Raw genomic sequence first — 25124 nt, forward strand, 5'->3', positions numbered from 1 at the left:
ATCTTTAATTCAAATTTTGAATACCATTATCATGCTTGATTAATTATTATCTGATTGAATTCTATTCTCGTAAAGCCCCTGAAGCAGGCATCGGGGAATAATTTATGTGCATACTACGTTTGCGAGAACATTCACATGATGGCGCACGAAAGGAGTGATAGACACCAATGGATACGTTTGCCAGAACACTAGTCACAATTTTTACATCATTATCTACTCCCTCCTTCCCATAATATAAAAGCGGTTTTGACACTAGTGTAGTGTCAAAATGCTCTTATATTATGGGACGGAGGGAGTAATATATACACACGCACAACTAATACATGCATATTGATCTCCTTCTTTAAAGATGAGGGACATGCGGGATCAGCTCCTACCAGAGGATCGCGTACAAGCGATTCAAGAGGAAATAGCGGCATTTATGCTCAACCAGGATATATCTCAAAGGAGAATTCTATTACAAGTTGCCTGCATGAATGTAATGGTCTGCAAATTGTAGGAGAAATTGTATGTACCAAATTGTGGGTGTGTGTGTATGTGTGTGTGTGTGTGTGTGAATGATCGTACGAGAAATTCGATGATATATATATGATCAGTTATACGAGAAAATATATTTATATATATGCATAATGTGTACAATATGTAGTAGCGTAAAATATGTTTGAAATGAAGAATTAAATGAAAACACTAAATTAAAAGGAAAAACAAATCATAAACCCCTAAACCTTTTAGTCCCGGTTGATTTAACCAACCGGGACTAAAGGCCCCCTGCACACCGGTGCGGGCTCGTGCCACGTGGTGGGCCTTTAGTGCCGGCTCATGACGAACCGACACTAAGGGGGGGGGGGGCCTTTAGTCCCCACCCTGCCGGTTGCAGAACCGGCACTAAAGGGCCTTATGAACCAGGACAATAGCCCGATTCTGCACTGGTGACATAACCTTTAAGGGACCTCCTCTTGTCCAAATCGCTGGAAGCAAAATCTGAATCCACATAGCCAGCTAGTCCCTCACCAGTTCTGCCGAATTTCAAACAAGCATTGGAAGTGCCACAAAAGTACATGAAAATCCACTGAACAACCTTCCAATCTTCTTTACCAGGGTTGTTAGCCATGTATCGACTGACCAAACATATTGCAAATGACAAATCAGGCCTAGAACACACCATGCCATACATTAAAGTACCAACATCACTGGAATATGGAACTCTTGACATATACTCAAACTCTTCATCATTACTAGGACAATGAGAAGATGATAATTTGAAATGAGGAGCAATGGGAGTGTTTACCGACTTAGCATCATGCATGTTAAAACGACGTAGAACTTTCTTAATGTAACTCCGCGGACTAAAAAATAACAAACCAGAATTTCTGTCCCTTGTAATCTTCATACCTAGAATTATTTTAGCAGCACCAAGATCCTTCATCTCAAACTCACTACTTAACTGTGCCTTTAAAGTAGTGATCATTACTAGGACAATGAGAAGATGATAATTTGAAATGAGGAGCAATGGGAGTGTTTACTGAATTAGCATCATGCATGTTAAAACGATGAAGAACTTTCTTAATGTAACACTTGTCCAATTAGGCCCTCACAGAAGGAAAAGGGGCGCCACTTCTTTATGGGCCCTTGTGGCCCATATAACTCCTTCACCTCTTGGCCTTTTAAGACATGTGCATATTTAAATTAAATATAAAATGTTTCAAATACATCTAGACCATTATATATATATATATATATATATATATATATATATATATATATATATATATATATATATATATTCCGGCATCCCCGTGATGAAGTCACGTGTGCCTGAACAGACGATGATTGATGCCGTCACATCAAGAAGGGCCTAATAATATCTCTCTATCCTTGGAGGAGCAAATCTCACTCCCAAGCTATCTGGTTACTTGTCAAACAATCCGATGAACACATAACTTGTCATTATGATCACCGTGTTACAGGTAACGTTTGAGCAACCTCAAAGCTCACCATACGGTAAGAAGTAACCACGATACTCTCATGGTCTAAGGAGCAATATCACCCGTTAACACTCTGTATTATTACAATTGAATGTAGACAATATGAACTCAATTTTTAACAAATAAGATTAGGTCGATTCAATATGATTGTTGTTCTAATGTCATATCTCAATATTCTTTTAGGATCATCGTTACACTTAACAACATCCTAAGATCCGGAAAACGTGATCACCAAGAAAACGTGAGCAAGTCCTATATCAATTAATAGCTCTTCCGTATTTTCCTCTTGAGAGTCGAGATGCAGACACCAACTAATCATACTACTAATTTCACCTGAACAAAAAGATTGATCTTACTAATCACTTCCGTCCGTGTTTGTCCATGGCATCTCTAGAAATCAAAAGGTTGGACGGAATGTACATGTACCATGTTCCACGTTAGGGTAGACGCAGGAGAAAGCATACATTATTTGATGTTGATAACGTGGTTTCCAACGTTGTTGTCATAAAAAAAGTACAGTTGCAGTTCATGTGTCGGTGTCTTGATAACGTGTGTGATGAAGAATATTCTTTGTGCACAGTTTCGACGGTGGACAAATTAGGTTTCCCAATGATTGATTCCTTAAGAAAAGAGGGACAAACAAAACAAGATCGTCAAGTTGATGTGCATAGTAATACACATGTGAAACGAGAGCATGCACTGTCTGAGTAATCCCTCCATCTAGATGTTGCCACCGTTAGACTTTGTGTTTATCTTCAGAATGTCATCTCAACCACTTTCTATCTCTCTCCAGCAGCTATCTAGTATACATTGTAACAACCAAATCCTAGCCATCGGTTCTCTCTACGCGTAAGCAACGGCAATGTTGTTTTGCCACAGATCAATATAAACCAAAGCAGCTCCTCATCGAGGAGTAGGAATTCTTCCCAAAACTTTACAACTGCAAGAAAAGACGCTATAGATGGGCATCAATTAACCAACTACTTATATTTGAAATATTTCTCATGGTTCTTTAGCGGGTCCTTCAGACACGGAAAATAAAGTTACCTAAAAATGAAGTTACATGAAAAGCAGTCTAGAAAATGGAGTTACCAAAAAAAGTTTCAAGAGACCAACCTTTAGCCGGTCCTAGTCACATACATCTAGAAAGGCATATTTAGTTTTCAAAAAAGAGGATTATCCCTGGTCTCTATATCAAGCGATGCACACAATCATTTTTTCAAACTTACCAAGCGTCAAAGTCCGAAGAACATGTTAAGTGTTGAAATATATTGCCCGCCTCTCTTCGTCAGTTCGGACTTTTGGATGAGTTAGCTGGAGCCTGAATTCAATATGGTATCCGAGCCAAAAAGTCTTGAGTTCAAGACCCTACCAATGCAGTATTAAAAAAAATATTATGCGGCCCACATAGCCTAGATGTGTGAGGGACTATTGAATATTGCCCGCCTCTCTTCGCCGGACAGACTTTTGGGTGAGTTGGGTGGAGGATGAATTCATCAATAAACCAAACAGAGGCAATAGTAAGAACCAAAAGGTACAACCGGCAAAAATAGGACACAATACGTAAACATCTATCCTATCTAGAAAGGCATATGTTTTGAAAGAAACTTCTACAGTTTGGGAAGAGGCTTTTGAGATAAACAAAGAATGTACTTCAACCGATATGACACGACCATTCATAAAATAGAAATCTTTGGCTTACAACCAACTCCGATAACATCTCCGGTCTTTCCAGGAAAGTGAACATAGCCACTGCATGTTCCGCCCTTTCACTATAAGTAGTTGCCACCTCCTTGTTCAATCCACCCATCTCATAGTGCAAACAATTCCTCCCTCTCCTCCATCTCACGCAGAAGTGAGTACTCGCTCCTCGTTTGTTCTTGCATCGATTGTTTTTATCTTTTTCTTTGCTTTCTCTAACGAGCCCAATGCAACTTGTATAGATTTAGTTTCCGTGCATGACTGCTGACTCCACTCTCCATAATGCTCATACCCTTTTTTTTCCAGCAAAGTCATAATACTCATACATTGTGTATACTCTCCCAGGAAATTCTATTTCTAGGCGCCTAGACCATGGGCAGCAACAGTCTGCCGTCGGTGCGCGAGATCCGGCGTTCGCAGCGCGCCGATGGGCCTGCGGCCGTCCTTGCCATCGGCACGGCAAACCCGCCCAACTGCGTGTCCCAGGAGGAGTACCCGGACTACTACTTCCGGGTCGCCAAGAGCCAACACCTCACTGACCTCAAACAAAAACTCAAGACCTTCTGTAAGCACAAAGAAAATCATACATGCAAAGATCGGGTTCATATCATACCTAAGGATGTTGTGGACAAACTTGTTTTCTACGATGATCAGGCCAGATGACCTCAACTGAGAAACGCTACTTCTACCACACAGAGGAGCTGCTGGACGCCCACCCTGAATTCCTCCTCCGCGACACGCCGTCCCTTGACGCCCGGCTAGACATAGTCGCCGCCGCTGCTCCAGAGCTCGCAGCGTCAGCTGCAGCCAAGGCCATAGCCGAGTGGGGCCGTCCGGCCACCGACATCACCCACCTCGTCGTCAGCACCAACTCCGGTGCGCACTCTCCGGGCGTCGACCTCCGCCTGGCCTCTCTGCTCGGCCTACGCGCGTCCGTCTGCAGGACCATGATCAACCTCAATGGCTGCTCCGCCGGTGCCGCCTCCCTGCGCCTCGCAAAGGACCTTGCCGAGAACAACCGCGGCGCGCGTGTCCTGGTGGCCTGCGTTGAGCTCACTATCGTCGCCTTCCGCGGGCCCGAGGAGGCATACCCGCACAGGCTCATCAGTCAGGCAGCTTTCGGCGACGGCGCAGGCGCGGTCATCGTCGGTGCTGACGCCGTGCAGCCCGTCGAGCGCCCACTGTTCGAGATGGTGTCTGCCTCCCAGACCATCATACCAGGAACCGACGGCGTGCTCACCATGCAGCTCACGGAAGCCGGCCTCGACGGCCACATCTTCACCAGGGAGCTCATTCCTCTAGCAGGGCAGCACGTCGAGCAGTGTCTCACGGATGCGTTCCAGCCGCTTGGAATAATGAGCGATGGCACCAAATGGAACGATATGTTCTTTGTGGTACACCCTGGCATCCGTGGAATAATGGACCACATCGACGGGGCTCTCCGGCTTGATCCCGGGAAGCTGGCGGCGAGCCGGACTGTGTTGAGAGAGTACGGGAACATGCTCGGCGCAACGCTGATCTTCGTGCTCGACGAGCAACGGCGGCGGATGGAGGAGGAGGGAGAGAGGACGGGTGAGTGGGGTGTGATGATGGGATTTGGACCGGGGTTCACAGTTGAGACCATGGTGCTGCATGCCGTGGCCAGCAACCTGGACAAGAAAAATTGACCCTCGCTCGATTCATAACCTACGTACTTTTGTCCCTTTCCCTTGAAACAAAATAAAAATAAATAAGTTCAATTGTATTGTATGCATTAAGATTGTACAACCTGCTCGCTAGGACATCACCCTACTCGTATTCGTTGGAGTTAAATCGAATAATTTGTAAAAGATTATGGTTGATCCGAAAACTTCTCTCCTTTTTCGTCTAGACAAAGCCTTGGTTACCTTTCTCTCCTAGTATTGTGCGTATGACAATCTATGGGACCAGTAACGGTCTCTTTGTGGTTCGACTCAGGAGATCGTCAAGCACAAAGAGCAGATCCAGTGACCAACACGAGATTTACCTAGTTTCGGGCCGCTGTGAAACGTAAAACCCTACGCCTGCTTTGTTGTATTGGATGTGTATGTACTATTAGAGTTGTGTCGAATATTGTGTACAAAGATAGGTTACGGTTAGACTTGGACTGAAACTGTGTGCAGACATGGTAGAAGTCGTGTTCTAATAGGACACTTATATCCAGGCCCGGTCCTGAGATTTTAGTGGCCCGGGCCGACAAGAGAATATGAGGCCCTTCTAGAAAGAAAGATTCTTAGATACAAAGTCTTTGTTGATGATATTAATAGAAAGGGAATTAGAGATACATCTTTTCTAAAATGGCGTTGTCACGCCGACAAATGGGCGGTATGCAGTCTCCTATCGGTGTGACGGCATGGAGCTGGTGATGGGGTGTCTTCGCCTAGGGTGCACAAGAGATCATGTGTTGGTCGGAGGCAATCAGGTAGGGAGCGATCACCCGAGAGATCACGTCGACATGCCTTTAATGTTCTACAAGCCCAATTGCACACACGTATGGGTGGCGGAGGTCAAATTATATGTTTGATATGGTGAAACTAATTGCATAAACAAAATGTTCTACAACATAAATCTTTAATCAGTTAATACCCGTCGTTTCTTCCGGTTTTGCTATCACTGAGGTATGTATAAGTCTGGTCGGCCTACGATTGAACATGTGTCCCGCTTCTGACTCTCCGTCATCATGCTTTCGTTCGCTAGTTTTTCTACCTTCTTCCGGGTTTATTGGGCACTATTGTTTGGTCAAACTTTGATCATCTAAATAATTTTAAAAATTGAGATATATGTTACAAAAAATATTTTATGCGGGATTAAATTTCCCATGATATAATTTTTATGACATATAGTTTCTATTTTATTATTAAATTTACAACTAAAATTTGACTCAAAATAGGATGGGTCTATTAAACTGAGACGTGCATGCAAGTATGCATCAATCTATCCTCAATTTCGGCTTCCTTTTAATAAACACCTAGCTAATACAAACATCTCGAGATCCTTAATTCCATGCAAGTATTACTTTTCACACAAAACAAGCATGGAAGCACTGTTTTTTTTAGGGGAGGAAGCACTACTAAATCGATGGGCTCCCTGCCGTGATCTGATGTGGCCCACAATTATTATTTTAAGAAAATGGCCCACAGCCACATAACCATCCATGTTCTTTTTTTATGCTAAAGATAAAACGGCTCAAGGCCCAGATCGCTAGAGAAAACGTTCTTTCTTCTTCGTGGAGACACAGAGTAGCGGGTTCCTAAATTGGCGCATAGGGCGGGCGATCCCTATTTGACGCGCGCGCGCGTCCAGCTGCGTTGCTTTCGCTGAAGCGCGCGTGAAATGGGCCGGACCATAACGAGAGTTCCACAGCAGCGCCAATCAACCGGTTTTGGTAACCATCCCCTCAACCATCTTCTTTTCTTTTTGCGGTTTCTCTGTTTTTTCTGTTTCCCTTTTTCCTTTTCCTTTTTGTTTATGTTTTTTCTTCTGTTCTTTTTCGTTTTCGTTTTCTTTTCTTTTTTCCTTTTTTCTATTTTTACCTTTTGTTTTCAAAAAGTTTGAAATTCCTATTTTCTGTTGATGATTTCAAAAAAATCATGGTTTCCAATTTTTCTTTCTTCACTTTTTTCAGAAATTTGTTCACAATTCAAAATTTTCTTCAGCTTATATCACATAAATGTTTGATGTATGTTTGAATATTGTTCAGCATATATCACAAAAATGTTCATTGTGTAAAATTTGTTCATTGTTTATCACAAAAATGTTCAGTATGTTTTAAATTTTGTTCAGTCTATATCATAAAGATGTTCACTGTGTAGTTCAAATTTTTCATCATATATCTAAAAAATGTTCAATGTATGTATGAAAATCGCTCATTGTATATGAAAAAAAATCAATAAATCCGTTTTCATGTTTTCAATAATAGTTCACGTTTTTAGAAAAGAACACGTTTTAACAGTTTGTTTGAGTTTCAAAATTTGTTCAAGAAAAGATTATTCATTTTTGAATGAAGATTAAAGAAGGGATATGCCGCTGTACATCCTACTTCAAAACTACGTTGTACTAAAAACAAATACGAGTAGCTAGCTGTAGTGTCTGGCGACGTGGCTATCCAGTCTACCGTCCTGGGTGCAGACGAAGACATGGTGCACGCTCTCATTAAGTGTTCCATTGCTCAAAGTTTTTGGACTGAAGCTAGGAAATGGCTCAACGTCAAACTGCCACAATTACATCTGATCACTTGGTGCAAGGACATTTTATGTGACACACGCATCAATGAAGGGGACCGGCCGAAGATCATCACTGTTATGTGGGCTATATGGACTTCTCGTAACAACATAACACATGACAGAGAGAGCTTGCATCTAGGCCAGTCCCTGAAGTGGATCCAAGAAGCCCTAATGCTGTTGGAGCTCCCCGAAGAACATACTAGGATCATACCTGGTTATGGTTGGAGACCACCCGACCTAGACTGGCTCAAGATAAACACAGACGCTAGCGTCTCATTGATTGATAACAGAAGCGGAGCGGGGGGCCTTGCTCGAACCTCATCCGCTTTTGTTGCTGCCTGGAGCAAGCCGCACCATCATGTCACGGATCCGCTCATCGCAGAAGCCCTGGCTTTGCGAGACGGAGTTATTTTTGGCAAGCTTTGAGGTTCTTCGTGAGTGGTGCTTGAAGTAGATTGTCTAGAGCTGGTGCAGCTTTGGAACTCGCGACAATTTTCGCGCTCTGTCATAGCGTCTATACTTCTCGAAATTGAAGGCCTAGCCTCAAGTTTCCTTCGTTTTGATATTCATCATGTACTGAGGCAAGCTAACAATTCAGCGCATCTCTATGCAAAGCATGCTAGCACATTGGAAGTGACTGATTGTTGGATGAACTCTCCTCCCGGTTTCCTAGTGACGAGCCTAATGGCTGATCGCGCTGGAGCCGCTTATGTTTGAATAAAGCTCTATGTTTCCCGCAAAAAAAAAGTCTACCGTCCTGGGTTCGAATCCAACCAGCTGTACGTTTTCCCGTTCGTTACATTTTTCCTTATTACGTTCACTCGTGGCCTGGCAATGGGCTGGCCCGTTTGCGCGAGCCCTGCGCGGAAGCTCTTCTGCTTGCCGCTAACTAGTGTCAAACAGGAGCTCTCCATAGGGCTCCCCTGAGCGACCAGGCGGGCAGCCCCTGGTGCGGTGAGCCCTCGTATGGGCTGGCCCATATGTCCCATTTATTTTTTTTCGTTTTTTCTTTAGCTCTCTTTTTTCCTTTTTTTCTTTTTTTTTCCTTTTTTCGCTTTCTTTTCTTTTCTTTCCAAATTCGTGAACATTTTTTTTGTATCAGATTTAAAAAATGTTCACAATGTGTAAAAATGCTCAACGATTCAAAAAATGTTCATAAAATTCCTTTTTTGTTCATCAGATTGAAAAATGTTAATCAAAATTCAAAATTTGTTAAGGATATATAGCCGGATATATAGGAGCAATAATTAGTGGGGTGATAATTAAGCAGGATAGGCCCAGGCTGCACACGGGATGTCTGACTGACCGTGACCGGATCCCAGGTGGAACTTTGCACTACAGCAAAATCAGTTTTTATCAAGTGCCAAGGTGTTTTGCCGAGTACCGTTTTGACGGGCTCACGACACACCATCCCTTTGCCCACCATTCGTCTCCTCGCCGTCGCCGCCATATGTTGGACTCGTCGGAGTGCAGCAGAGGAGGACGGAATGGGGAGCCCCTATTTGTCGCATTAGGCGACTGTGCATTGCGATCGCTGAAGGCGACCCGCGACTGGGTCGGCCCAGTTCTCGCCCGCGTTCTGTTCAAAATTAGAAGTCGTGCACATTTTATTCTGTTCGGTTTTTGTTTCTTGTTTGTTCTTTCTTAGCTTCTTCTCCCGCTTTTTCTTCTTCTCCTTTCTTCCACTGTACTCCTCTTTTTTATTCTTCTCCTTTTTTTCCTCATCTTCATTATGTCTTTCTTGGCGCAGGCCCCTTCTATAAATCATGTGCGTGTAACCGGTGTCCTGCATGTTTGTTTTTGGCAAAACTAGCAAAGTGGCCCGCTTGATGCGCGGGCTGCAATTTTATAAATTTTAATAATTAGAACATATTATTTGATTTATCTATAGAAAAATTGGAACCAAATGTGGTGACGTTTACAAACATAAGACTTCTCGAGTTCTACTATGTATCAAATGGGAAAAGCTTCCTTTCTGCCGGTGGATCTCACGCAAACATCAACCGCCTCTTCCATCTGCCACGTGCTACCTTGGCCCACGTCTTCCTCGCAATCTTATCTCTTCGAGAGAAATCAAAAATCTCACGTCGCTCTCCTCTATCTCTCAGGTCACCACACATATCTTTTTGTTGCTCACACACGAAGCGCCTTGCAGTCAAGCAGCCATGGATTTTTCCTCATTCCTTCCAGCACCTTTTTGCAGCAAGCCATGGCGCCCCAAGCTGCCAATCTATGGATATGCGATCGAGCTGTTCGCGGTTGCTAGGAGCTGCTACTGCACAGACTGAGTTTCTGCAACAACGGCGTTGTTGTGAATGACGGCGGCGAAGCTAGTGCAAATACGACGCAGTTACGAGTTTCCGCGTAGTCTCTGTTGCAAAAAAGAATTGCAACAAATGTTTTGTTGCAGGAATACGACGCAGCGACGAGATTCTGCAACATGATTTATGTTGTAATTTTTTTTGAAACAAAGGTTTTTTTTTTGCAGAAATACAGAGTAAAAGCTGAAGATGTTGTTGCAAATTTTGCAACAAGTGTCTTGTTGCAGAAATACACAAAAGAGGTCAGAGATGCTTTTGCAAGAAAGATCATGTTACAACAGACTTGTTGCAGAAAATTAGAGAAGAAGAAGTTTTGCAACAACAGACTTGTTGCAGGAAATTAGAGAAGAGGAGGTTTCGCAACAAAGGTCTTGTTGCAGGAATTTAGAGAAGAGAAGGTTTCGCAACAAGAGTATTGTTATAGAAAATTAGAGAAACAAAACGGACCGCTCGCTTCACACTATCGGAGGAAGAAGCGCAACAACCGACTTGTTGCAATTCGGGGCGCGCACGATTGGGGAGATCTGATGGCTAATTTTGTGTCTATCGGACGGGACGAGAGGTGGTCTAACATGGGTCCTGTTGCAGAAAAATAGATGTGGCGGAGATGTTGTTTTAATTTTTACAACAAGGGTCTTGTTGCAGAAAATTGGACGCAATGGAAGATGTTGTTGTAATTTTTGAAGGATCTTGATGCAGAAATTAGACACGTGGAAGATGTTGCAGAAAATTAGACGCGTGAAAAATGTTGTTGCAGAAAATTAGACGCGGCGGGAGATGTTGTTGCAATTTTTCTAAGGGTCTTGTCGCAAAAACCTAAAGAAGAGGTTTTGCAACATGAGTCCTGTTGCAGAAAATTATAGAAGATGAGGTTTCACAACAAAGGTTTTGTTGCAGGAAATCAGAGAAGACCAGATCTTGTAACAAGAGCATTGTTACAGGAATTGTTCTTGTTGTGAAACCGCACGGGGCGCAGATCTGTCAGGGGCCGGGGGCAAGAGTGCTATTGTTTCTGCAACAGAGCGGTTGTTACGGAAAATAACTAGTACATGCGGAGCACGGGTAGTAGATCCGGCTGCTACCAGTCGGGCATCCAACGGCCGTTTGGGCGACGGATAAAATTAAAAAATCGGCCGGCGGACGCGTAGCGTCGCCCGTATCTAATACTTGAAACAATATCTTGAGAAAATTGCGATCATAATTGAAAAAAGTTTAGCTCTTTTCAGCCTATTTAAAAAGTAATGGTTAGAAGAGATATTTTTCTCAAATAATTGAAAAAAGGCTATATAACTGTTTAGATAACCCGGGTGGAATGTACACAATAAGTAAAATAGGTATTAAAAAGAAAAACAACAAAACAAATGTGTCATACCTAGCTTTCCTTCATGATGATGTAGGAGAAGACAAAATCTATAAGCTGCCAGAAAATACTTGCTTGTTTAGCGAAGTTTCCTAGTTCGTATGCTCAAGGAAAAATAATAAGCCACATATTATCCAACTGATGTTAAATCATTCTTCTAGTAATAAATACTACGATAACTACAATTGTTTTACGAGCTGGTCCTAGTTTGACATGTGCTCTGCAATTGAAAATTCCAAGGCTGAGTGAGTTAGATGTTAGTACCTCATCAGGAATTGTACAGAAGGAGATACTCCTCTTGGAAATATCTGTTAATGGTCCAGGCCAGGTCAGCCCATTAGTCCCGGTTCAATCCAGAACCGGGACCAATGGGGGCATTGGACCCGGTTCGTGAGCCCCGGCGGCCGGTCGGGCCACGTGGTCCATTGGTCCCGATTCGTCTGGACCTATTGGTTTCGGTTGGTGGGACGAATCGGGACCAATGCGCCTCGCTCCTGGCCCACCACCATTGGTCCCGGTTGGTGGCTTGAACCAGGACCAAAGGGTTGGCCCTCGTTGCGGTCAGAGTTTAGTCCCACCTCGCCAACCGAAGGGGAATCAGACCGGTTTATAAGGCCCTCCCTCTCTCCCTTTGTTGAGCCCCTCTCAAAATGAAAATAGATGCCCTTATACAGGAAATTTAATCTAAATTCATATTGAATTTCTCTGAAATTAGTAGAAATTTATTATGAATTTAGGTTGAATTTTCTCTATAAGCGCATTTATGCTCATTTCTGAGTAGTTTTTATATAGTTTTTTTCTTTTCTGCTATATTTATTTTTTTCTTTTTATTTCTGAGTTGTAATAAGTCATTAAAAATAAGCATCTATGCTAATTTTTTAGTTAAGTTAATCACAACTATTTTTTCTTTTATTTATTTCTGAATTGTAATAAGTCATTAAAAATAAGCATCTATGCTCATTTTTTAAGTAAAGTTAATCAAAACTATTTTTCCTTCTATTTATTTCTGAGTAGTTTTTATATAGTTTTTTCTTTCTGCTATATTTATTTTTTCTTTTTATTTCTGAGTTGTAATAAGTCATTAAAAATAAGCATCTATGCTCATTTTTTAGGTAAGTTAATCACAACTATTTTTTCTTCTATTTATTTCTGAATTGTAATAAGTCATTAAAATAAGCATCTATGCTCATTTTTTAAGTAAAGTTAATCACAACTATTTTTGCTTCTATTCATTTCTGAGCGGTTTTTTATATAGTTTTTTTTTTCTTTTCTGCTATATTTATTTTTTTTCTTTTTATTTCTGAGTTTAATAAGTCATTAAAAATAAGCATCTATGCTCATTTTTTAGTTAAGTTAATCACAAATATTTTTTCTTCTATTTATTTCTGAATTGTAATAAGTCATTAAAAATAAGCATCTATGTTCATTTTTTAAGTAAAGTTAATCACAACTATTTTTGCTTCTATTTATTTCTGAGTAGTTTTTTATATAGTTTTTTATTCTTTTCTGCTATATTTATTTTTTTCTTTTTATTTTTGAGTTGTAATAAGTCATTAAAAATAAGCATTTATGCTCATTTTTTAGTTAAGTTAATCACAACTATTAAAAATAAGTCATTAAAAATAAAAAAGAGGCGCAATGCTCGTTAATTTGCTTCAAGCCTTTCAGAATAGTGTCAACTGCAGTGCACATAGCTCTGTGCAGTCTATCCTATTCCTCAAGGTTTGAAGCTAACCAACGTGCAGGTGAGCATTGAGCCTCTTCTTCATCGTCTCTGCACTCATGGCTTATAAACAGCTGGGAGTGCCTCTCGCTTGGCGAGGTGGGACTAAAAAAACAGCTGCAGAAAGAATCCACTAAAAAGTAGTTGCAGAAAATAAAAAATTAGACGGGTCCATTGGTACCGGTTGGTGGCGCCAACCGGTACCAATGCCCCTCTTTGGTACCGGTTGGTGCCACCAACCGGTACCAATGCCTGCCTTTTGTCCCGGTTGGAGCCACCAACCGGGACCAAAGGTCCTCGTTTCCCGCCCTTTGGGCTGCCGAAAAGAGGCCTTTGGTCCCGGTTGGTGGCTCAAACCGGGACAAAAGGCGGGCATTGGTACTGGTTTGCCGTATGAACCGGGACCAAAGCCTTTGCTATATAAGTAGCACTGCCGCCCCGCCCCGAGTTCGATCTCTCCCGACGCCGCGCGCCGTCCCCTGCCGCCACCTCGCCGTCGCCGCCCCACCCCGACGCCGTCGCCGCCCCGCCCCGACGCCGTCCCTGCCGCCCCGACGCGCGCCGTCGCCGCCCCGCCCCGCTGTCGTAGCCGCCCGCCCTGCCGCCCCGACGCCATCGCCGCCCCGCCCCGACGTCGCCGCCCGCCCTGCTGCACCTCGCCGTCGCCGTCGCCGTCGTCGTCGTCGGCCGTGAGCAACTTTATTTTATTTTTGTTACATTTTTTTAGATTTTTTGTTAGTTCATAGATTTATTTGTTAGATTAGATTTGTAGTAATTTAGATATGTAGTTCATATTGTGTAATTTAGATTGTGTAATTAATTTGTTCATATTATGTTAGATTTTTTTTAGATTTTTTTGTTAGTTCATAGTTTATTTGTTAGATTAAATGTGGTGTAATTTAGATATGTAGTTCATATTATGTAATTTAGATTGTGTAATTAATTTTGTTTCATATTATGTTAGATTTTTTTCTGTTAGTAGATTTTTTGTTAGATTTTGTTAGATTTTTTATGATTTTTGTTAGATATTGTTAGTTTTTTTTAGTTTTTTTTGTTGTTCATAAATTTTTTTGTTGGATGTGTAGTAATTTAGATGTGTAGTTCATAGATTTTTTATCATATATATGCAAAGATCGAATATGTCAAATTTTTATGATTTTTTTCTATTCATAGAATCTTTATGATTTTTTTCTGTTGTAATTTTGTTTATAGAATTTTAATGATCTTTTTGTTCATAGTATGTATTTAGAAAAATGAACAAAATAAGAAGAGAAAGTGTTTAATATAATTAGTTAGAAAAATACTTGTTTATTTTTAGTAAGTACTACTTTATTTTATTTATAGTAAGTGCTTCATATATAGTTGAACTAACTAGTTGATTTAATAAACTACTTTATTTTACTATATATAGAAGTAGTTTATTTTTAGTAAGTACTACTTTATTTATTTATAGTAAGTGTTTAGTAGTTGAACTAGCTAGTTGATTTAATTAATAAAACTACTTTATTTAACTATATATAGAAGTAGTTCCCGCATCGACGTCGGCGATGCCTATCCCGCATCCTCGTCGTCGTCGACTCGGCGGTGGAGGCTTGCTTGATCAGGGCCATGTTCGGGACTGGGCTCCGCCGGGCTGGTATTGGGAGGTGCTACCTTCCGGGGGACGTAGGTTGGTGAGGAAGCAACCCATTGTTGACCCGATCCTTATTTGGTGGCGGTCGCGTGGGCCAGTGACGGTGCCGAGGCTTTCGGACACCGCGGAGGTGGTACGTCACCGTGTCAGCGAGGAGGACGAGCACGTCCGTCGCTACATGGTTGCATTGGAGGGCAGGTTCGACAATACCTGGCAGGTTCTTCAGGATCTCACTGGAGCTATGATCCTGTGATGGTTCCTTATCTTTGGGTGTCCACCGCCCGCGTCGATACCCGTCGGGCGCTACGGTTCTAGTTGTATTAGTGATGCTATATTAGTGATAATATTCGATGTACGGACACCAAGAGATGATGTACTTTTGCTTATAATTATTGAATGCATGCTAATTTGAATACTACTTTATTTTATGATTTGGTTTTGCTTATTTTATGATTTGGTTTTGCTTATTGAATGCTCATATTGGATAAGTTCTCCTTCATTCCCGTGTGCTAGACAATTTGATGTAATAATGCACTCGGGAATGAAAGGAGGAGCTACGTACATCACCGATAGTCAACCCGTGATTAATAATCTAGTTTAATATTTGAATTATGAACATAGGCCGGAAATGTCGTACTCGGACGACGAAAACCGCCCGGGGGAGTGCGACTGGTGCCACGACGACCGAGGTATCTGCGACAGGTTCATTGAGCTGGACGAAGATCGTCGCTTCAGCATTAAGCTCGAGGAGACCTTCGATGTTCATACGGTACGCAACCGACGACAATAGTTTTTTTTCGTAATTACTCATGACTTCAACTATTTTAATCATGACAATATTTTTCATCTTTTCCAATTCGACTAGCTTATCCCATGCTTTGCAAGACGCTATGTCTTGGAGAGGATGGGTTTTGAAGACCATGAAAGTTTCGAAACCAAAAAAATTATCCTAAGTACCCATCATGGTGTGGATTTTCAAGTAAAGTTGTACAATGCTCAGAGTGTAACCCATTTTGGTTGCAAAAATTGGGAAGCACTTTGCAAGATGTATGGTCTTGATGAGGGTATGCTTGTCACCATGGATCTTGGTGATCCTACAATCGAGCAAGAGAGACCTTCGATTTGGGTCCTTGTGGATACACCTCCAATTCTTCCCCCATGTGAGCTTAACATAGTTATTAAGTAATTTATATTGTTTATTTCAAAATAGTTGACAACTTATCTCCATTGACAGCTTATTTTCATTCTTCAAAGAATGTGCGGAAGATGGTAGACAGAACCTACTACACCGAAGGCTCCGAATTAACTTATCAGGAGAAAAATCATCTGGTCGCATTTTGTACTGATCTTGAGAATTACAATATCTACAATCAAACTCCTCAACATTATGGTCAATACGTGACACTAGTGCACGTGTTGAACTACGGTAACTACCATGGAGATACCCTGGTAAGATTTTTTACTATTACGACATCCGTGATCTTTTTGCACACTTCTAAAACTAGTACATCATTGCTAACTACGAGTTATTACTATGTTTTTCAACAGATAATCCCGAATGATTGTGTGCCTCATCTGATGTATACGCATGGTAGCCTTCATGTTTTGAACATACAACCAGGTCGTCCTACGAATCTCAACTGTCCATACCGGGTTTCTAAAAGAAGTGGAGACAAAACAATCAAAGAATGGAAAAAATGTATGGACAGTCGTAAGGAGCTTCTTGGAAGCAACAAGCAGCGAAGGGCAAGAATTGGAGACAGGATGATCGCCATTCTTCATAATGGAGAGTCAGAGTCTATATTGTTTTATGCTATTTTACCTTAAGGGTGTTTAGGTCCTACCTGATACTGATGATCATGTGCTAAGAACAATTATGTAGGGTTGGGTTCGATGACTATGAGGATGATGATCGTATGACTTATTATTAATAACGAGTATAAGTTGTATGATGATGCATAGGACTTGTTATTGTATATGATGATGTATGATGCGCATGCATGAGCATGTTATATCAGCGGGTGAAATGAACATAGCAGCAGCGTTGATAAACCAAGGACGAAGATATAAGAGAGGACACTTCTCTCTATTAGCTAGCTAATAACAACCTAAAAATAACCCCCAAAACCCCTAAAGCAGCCACATTTGTAAAAAAAACATGAACTTTTGGTCCCGGTTGGAGCCACCAACCGGGACCAAAGGCCCCCTGACTGGGCTCGGCGGACCGGCCACGTGGAGGCACATCTGTCCCGGTTCGAGTTTTAACTGGGACTAATGGGTGGAGGTATTAGTAACGACCCATAGTCCCGGTTCATGAACCGGGACTAAAGGCCCTTACGAACCAGGACTAATGGGTGTTTTTCTACTAGTGGTGATCTAAATAATGACCAAACACTTTAGAGACATGCCATGACAAGAACAGTGAGAACGTGAAGGTTCTGAACTTGCAATGATCTTCAACATGATTCTGCAGTGCCTACTTAAAGAGCACCATTGTTGTGTTGGAACTAATTAAATGAATGTATCATATACACTTGTAGTCATCCTTTTTTTTGAGTCAACATATCCAAATCAATGAAAGATATCCGGAACATCCTGTGTGTCGACATGCATATTTGTAATACTTTTTTTTAAAATATTACTGTATCTCGATCTTCACTCTTCCATCAGAATCATCATCTTGGTGTGGACATTGTGTTTCATCTCCTAAATAAATGAAGTCACCAAAAGGGAGGATTAGCTTGTAGACAATCCATTACATAGCTGCTGACTAATTTCTTAGACAATAAATACTCTCGTGTCTGTAAAAACATGTATGCCTATGCACATATAGTTAACCATAACTGTAGTATTCTACATCCAACACTAATTTCTGGAATCAGGTCAATGTGGTAGAGCTTGGGGTAGATCATATGGAAGCTAAACATGGAAAAAGTTGGAACATGTCCAAACTTCCTCGAGAGACGTATGTATTTGTGCTAACTGAGAAGCCTGGCACTACTGGAATCGCACCCTATGCCGACGGCCAGGGCCGTCGGCATAGCCCTGACTAGCCGTCGGGACAGGCCTATGCCGACGGCCCCTGTCGGCATAGGGCCGTCGGCAACATATCCGTCGGCGTAGCCAGGATGACCGTCGGCATAGAAAGGCCGTCGGCATAGACCCTATCCCGACGGTGGCCGTACATCTATGCCGACGGCCCTGGCCGTCGACAACGTTATCGCCTAACGGCGGCCGCCATCAAGTGTTGTCCAGTACCTGCTTGTCACGTGGAAGGTCTATGCCAACGGCCCACCCGTTGGCATAGTTCCAAACTAAGCCAACGGCTGGACCGTCGGCATAGAGGCAGGTCTATGCCGACGGCCCAGCCATCGGCATAGATCCAAACTAAGCCGACGGCTAGGCTGTCGGCATAGCCCTGCCACGCGGCAGCCACTGGGAGCTCCTGGGGCAGGTCTAGGCCGTCGGCTTAGTTTGGAACTATGCCGACGGCAAGGCCGTCGGCATAGACTTGCACGTGTCAGCCACTGGGAGCTCACGCCACGTATATGCCGACGGCCTTGCCGTCGGCATAGTTTCTGTCTTTTTTTCTTGTTTTTTCCAGCTCAATTCATTTGAATATATACATACAACATATATAAGAATCATACAACAATATATGCATCACGTAACAATAAGGAGCAAAATCACACAACAAATTCATCATCACACATCATAAGAAGCATCGCAAAGCATGAACAGATAAGTATCATCACCACCAAGCATATAAGAATCTCACAAACAACAATAAGATAAGAAACATCACAAGCATATAAGTATCATCACCACCAAGACCGCCACAATGTGACCCAAAGGCTTAAGCGCCAGGACGTCGAGCACCACGGAGGTCGTCACCGCCAAGACCGCCGAAGCCCAGGTCGTCACTGCTAGCGGCAGCGGTACCGCCAAGACCGCCTCCAGCTCCGCCTCCGCCTCCGTGGATCGGAGTGGTCGGGCTCCGCGACTCGGGAGTGCTGCGAAGACCACCGCCAACGGTTGATCCACCGGTTCCCTGGATGTTGAAAAGACATATTAACGGGATATATGACTGTGTTGAAAGGCATGATATGCTTTGAGTGAATAGATTGGGGATGAATTAACCGGCGAGGGGCCAGCGTTCTGTGCCACAAACTCCTCAAAGGTCAGCAACATTGGTTGTGCTAGAGGACCCTCTGCTAATGGCCATTGAGGACACCTGCTGGCCGCCATTTCCTGAAAAGCGTGTTGCATCTGGCGATCCCTCTGCTGATGGTATGCATGAAGGCGGTCGTGCCACGCCATGGTCTCCTGGCGTGTGTACTCCATGTAGGCCTACAGTATGACATGATGGAACTCATAAAACTACTAAATGCGGAAAATAAAGTGAGCAATGAAGATAAGAGGGAAAATACTTATAGTTTGCCGCTCCTAAAAGAGGGACTATGACGGTGCACTGCTCATGGGCGTGCTCGTGCGCTGGCTCAGGCTCGGGTCGATCCGACGGAGGTGTGTGTAGGAGATAGTAGGAGTGATCACAGCATCGAGAACCGCCTCCCGATCGTGCTCCTTCGGCCCCATGCCCACCACCACCGTTTCGTCCAGATCCGCAGCAATGTGGTCAGGTGTGTCAGGATGTAACCTCAAATACCCATCGGAGTAGGCCTTCTTCCTATGCGTGGTCTTCTTGCCGTAGTACTTGGGCTCGCCAGGCTTGGGGTCCTTCCGCGTATGGGCGATCTCCCACGCCTGCATGTGTGAGAGCGGCCGCTTCAGTTTCTCCTCCTGCACCACCAAACAGAGGTTAGTCATACATAAGAAAGTGATGGTAAATAGAAGAAGAAGAATGTTTAATGGGGTTAGTCATACATTAACTGCCTTGTGTAGATAGTGGTTTCGGTTTCCCTGAGCATGTACTACATTTAAACATGCATTCATTTATTTTTGCATCATGTAGGCAAAAAAACTAACAATATTAACAATATATTCATCATCGTCATCACATATTCATCATCATCATTATCACCTATTCATCATAATCATTTATTCATCTCACCGAACCAAATTTTTTTTGCAAGATATGTAACATATAGCATCTCATCTAACCAATTTTTTTACTACCGATCTAGCTATCTATCTAACTATCTATATAACTATCTATCTAACTATCTATCTAACTATCCAAATACCTATCTAACCATCTAGCTACAAAATTACTAAAAACACTAAAAAAATACATCAAAATTTCACCTTCGAGAGGGCCGGCCGGAGTTGGGGCGGGGAGGCGCGGGGTCGGGGCGGGGCGGCCTGCGCGGGGACGGGGTGGGGCGGCCGGCGCGGGGTCGGTGCAGGGAGCCGCGGCATCGGGGCGGGGCAGCCGGCGCGGAGTCGGGGCGGGCGGCCGGCGCGGGGTCGGGGAGGAGCGGTGCGGGGGCGGGCCGGGCGGGGCGGCGCGGGGTCGGGGCGAGGAGGCGCGAGCTGCGGCGGGCTCGGGGCTGGGAGGCGCGGGTGGCGGCGAGCTCGGGGCGGGGTGGCGCGGGCGGTGGCGTGCTTAGGGCGGGCGGTGGCGGTAGGGAGAGGGGTCGGGGTCTGATACGTCTCCATCGTATCTATAATTTTTAATTGTTCCATGCCAATATTCTTCAACTTTCATATACTTTTGGCAACTTTTTATATTATTTTTGGGACTAACATATTGATCCAGTGCCTAGTGCTAGTTCCTGTCTGTTGCATGTTTTATGTTTCGTAGAAAACCAATATCAAACGGAATCCAAATGGGATAAAAATGGACGGAGAATTATTTTGGAATATTTTGGGATTCCGAAGGAAGAATCAACGCGAAACGGTGTCCGGGATGGCCACGAGATAGGGGGGCACGCCCCCTACCCCTGGGCACACCCTGGGCTCTCGTGGGCCACCCGTAAGGCGGTGGCTGCCCTTCTTTTGCCGCAAGAAAGGTAATTTTACAAGAAAAATCTGGGCGAAAGATTCACCCCAATCGGAATTACGGATCTCCAGATATAAAGGAAACGGTGAAGGGTTAGAATCAGAGAACGCAGAAACAGAGAGATAGATCCAATCTCGGAGGGGATCTCGCCCCTCCCATACCATGGGAGCCAAGTACCAGAGGGGAAACCATTCTCCCATCTAGGGAGAAGGTCAAGGAAGAATAAGAAGAAGGGGGGCTTTGTGCCCCTTGCTTCGGGTGGCGCCGGAACGCCGCCGGGGGCCATCATCATCACCGTGATCTTCACCAACACCGCCGCCATCTTCACCAACATCTCCACCAACTCTTCCTCCCTCTATGCAGCGGTGTAACATCTCTCTTACCCTCTGTAATCTCTACTTAAACATGGTGCTCAACGCTATATATTATTCCCCAATGATGTATGGCTATCTTATGATGTTTGAGTAGATCCGATTTGTCCTATGGGTTAATTGATGATCGTGATTGGTTTGAGTTGCATGTTTTATTATTGGTGCTGTCCTATTGTGCCCTCCGTGTCGCGCAAGTGTGAGGGATTCCCGCTGTAGGGTTTGCAATATGTTTATGATTTGCTTATGGTGGGTTGCGTGAGTGACTGAAACACAAGCCCGAGTAAGTAGGTTGTTTGCGTATGGGATAAAAGGGGACTTGATAATTTAATGCTATGGTTGGGTTTTACCTTAATGAATCTTTAGTAGTTGCGGACGCTTGCTAGAGTTCCAATCATAAGTGCATATGATCCAATAGAGAAAGTATGTTAGCTTATGCCTCTCCCTCAAATAGAATTGCAACAATGATTACCGGTCTAGTAATCGATTGCCTTGGACAAATAACTTTGTCGTAACAAAAAGATCTCTACTAATATTTACTTTATTGCATCTTTATCTAAACAGCCCCTAGTTTATGTTTACGTGCTCTTTATTATCTTGCAAACCTATCCTATCACACCTACAAAGTTCTTCTAGTTTCATACTTGTTCTAGGTAAAGCGAACGTCAAGCATGCATAGAGTTGTATCGGTGGTCGATAGAACTTGAGGGAATATTTATTCTACCTTTAGCTCCTCGTTGGGTTTGACACTCTTACTTATCGAAAACTGTTGCGATCCCGTATACTTGCGGGTTATCGAGACCTTTTTCTGGCGCCATTGCCGGGGAGTCATAGCGTGGGGTGAATATTCTCGTGTGTGCTTGTTTGCTTTATCACTAAGTAATTTTTCTTTGCTATTCTAAGTTGTTCTCTATCTTTAGTTATGGATATGGAATGCAAAATACCAAAAAAAAATAGCTGTAATTGCTACTCATGAAGATGGGGTAACTCCTAAAACCCTCGATTCTCATTATGCGAAAGATATTATGTACTACTTTGATAATCCTGAGAAAGCCCCATTCAACTTTATAATGGGAGACACGTTGGATCAACGTGAATACTTTAGGGATTATCGCTCGACACAAAAAGGGAAACTATTATGGGATCAATTTATTATGTTGCGTTGGTATGCCTGGAATCTATGCTTGAGATATGATATTACTTGTTGCTCTAGGATGGAGGCTCCACACCTCCCCTTTTCATGCAAATTTAACGATAATGAAACCTTAGCTTCCTATGCTAATGGTATATATGATTACTATGATGTGGAACAAATAGAAGAATTTGTTGCTTTTAAGGCTGCCTATGATATTGAAGCTTTGTTTGAAAAGTATGAAGCTTTTGATGATGATGGTTATAGGCCGGAAAATCTTGCTATACTTGGATATTGCTATGAAAATTATGAATACTATTACTATATTAATTCTTTTATGAAGAAAGTCAACGCTGTCCAAGAAGAGACTAATATTTTGCAGGAAGCTATGGAAGAAGAAATTGATGAAACAGTGAGCTCATTGGATGAAAAAGATGATGAGGAGAGCGAAGAACAAAAGGAGGAAGAGCGGATTAGCTACCCGTGCCCACCTTCTAATGAGAGTAACCCTCCAACTCATACATTATTTAATTCCCCTTCATGCTTACCGAAGGATGATTGCTATGATGATTGCTATGATCCCGTTGATTCTCTTGAAATATCCCTTTTTGATGATGCTTGCTATGCTTCTGGCCAAGATGCCAATATGAATTATGCTTATGGAGATGAACTTGCTATAGTTCCTTATGTTAAACATGAAATTGTTGCTATTGCACCCATGCATGATAGTCCTATTATCTTTTTGAATTCTCCCTACTACACTATATCGCAGAAGTTTGTGCTTATTAAGGATTATATTGATGGGTTGCCTTTTACCGTTGCACATGAGAATTTTAATGAATGTAATATGCATGTGCTTGCTGCTCCTACTTGCAATTATTATGAAAGAGGAACTATATCTCCGCCTCTTTATGCTTCCAATATGATAAAATTGCAACAAACTGTTTATACTATGCATTGGCCTTTACTTGGTGTGCATGAATTGTTCCTTTATGACATGCCGATGCATAGGAAGAGAGTTAGACTTCGTTGTTGCATGATATATGTTACTTTGTGATCACTACTAAATTACAAATCATTGTTAATTAAAATTGGCTTTGATATACCTTGGGATCCGGGTGGATCCATTACTTGAGCACTAAATGCCTATCTTAATGGCTTTAAAGAAAGTGTTGCCAAGGAGACAACCCGGAAGTTTTAGAGAGTCATTTATTTCTGTTGAGTTATTTCATATAGTTTAAAACCAAAAAAAATAAAGAGGGGAACCTAAAAACTTTTCAAAAAGGAAAGTGAAAGTAAGAAAGACAAGCATTGTTGAAGTGGGAGCTAGCCTTGAACTTTGTTCATGCTCACAGAAACTTTGTGAATCTTGATTACAGAAACTTTTCAAAAAAAATAATTATCCCCTTGTATAATTACATTGTATTATAAAAATAATGTGCCAAGGTTTGCCTTTAGGATGTTTACAATGCTTGTTGGTTTGTACGGTGCAGGACAGAAACTTTGGATGTAGTGATCGATTTTACATTTTTAACTGGAACGTCAAGTGGGTCTGATTCCTTTTGCAATGTATTTCTGTACAACTTGTTTATTTTTACTAATTTTAGTAGAATTGTTGGTGCACCATAAGTATGGTGAGTGTTCAGATTGCTACACACTGTTATGTTTTTAACAGATTCTGTTTTTGATGCATAGTTTACTTGTTTTGATGAAACTATAAATTTATATCAGTGGATTAAGCCATGGAAAAGTTATATTACAGTAGACACAATGCAAAAACAAAATATGAATTGGTTTGCTACAGTACTTAGAGTGGTGATTTGCTTTATTACACTAACGGATCTTACCGAGTTTTCTGTTGAAATTTTGTGTGGATGAAGTGTCTAAGCGAGGATGTCTCGATATGAGGAAAAGGAAGAGAGGCAAGAGATCAAGCTTGGGGATGCCCGAGGAAACCCAAGTAAATATTCAAGGAGACTCAAGCGTCTAAGCTTGGGGATGCCCCGGAAGGCACCCCCTCTTTCTTCAACAAGTATCGGTATGTTTCCGTATTCGTTTCGTTTATGCATTATGTGCAAGCCTTGGAGCATCTTTTGCATTTAGTTTTCATTTTTCTTTTATGCACCATGATGGTATGAGATAGTTCTTGGTTGATTTATAGAATGCTCATTGCACTTCACTTAAATATTTTGAGTGTGGCTTTATAGAATGCTTCATGTGCTTCACTTATATCATTTGAAGTTTGGATTGCCTGTTTCTCTTCACATAGAAAACCACCATTTGTAGAATGCTCTTTTTCTTCACTTATATTTGTTAGAGCGTGGGCATATCTTTTGGAAGAATTAAAATCTCTTGCTTCACTTATATCTATTTAGAGAGATGACAGGAATTGGTCATTCACATGGTTAGTCATAAAATCCTACATAAACTTGTAGATCGCTGAATATGATATGTTTGATTCCTTGCAATAGTTTTGCGATATAAAGATGGTGATATCAGAGTTATGCTAGTGGGTGGTTGTGGATTGTAGAGACACTTGTGTTCAGGTTTGCAAGTCCAGTAGCATGCACGTATAGTAACCATTGTGTGACAAATTTGAAGCATGGGGTGTTTCTTTGATTGTCTTCCTTATGAGTGGCAGTCGGGGACGAGCGATGGTCTTTTCCTACCAATCTATCCCCCTAGGGGCATGCGTAGT

General features: G+C 42.4%; 1 protein-coding gene across 1 annotated transcript; it reads left to right on the plus strand.

The window, feature by feature from the left end:
* The first annotated feature begins 4058 nt into the window (after positions 1 to 4058).
* LOC123040289 (bisdemethoxycurcumin synthase-like) lies at positions 4059 to 5353 on the plus strand. The gene is made up of 2 exons (XM_044463176.1): positions 4059 to 4251; positions 4341 to 5353. Exons 1-2 carry the CDS (start codon positions 4059 to 4061, stop codon positions 5351 to 5353), a joined length of 1206 nt encoding a protein of 401 aa, XP_044319111.1.
* Positions 5354 to 25124: the final 19771 nt, after the last annotated feature.

This window comes from Triticum aestivum, chromosome 2B (genome assembly GCF_018294505.1).
Source record: "Triticum aestivum cultivar Chinese Spring chromosome 2B, IWGSC CS RefSeq v2.1, whole genome shotgun sequence".
In the NCBI taxonomy this organism is placed as follows: Eukaryota; Viridiplantae; Streptophyta; class Magnoliopsida; order Poales; family Poaceae; genus Triticum; species Triticum aestivum.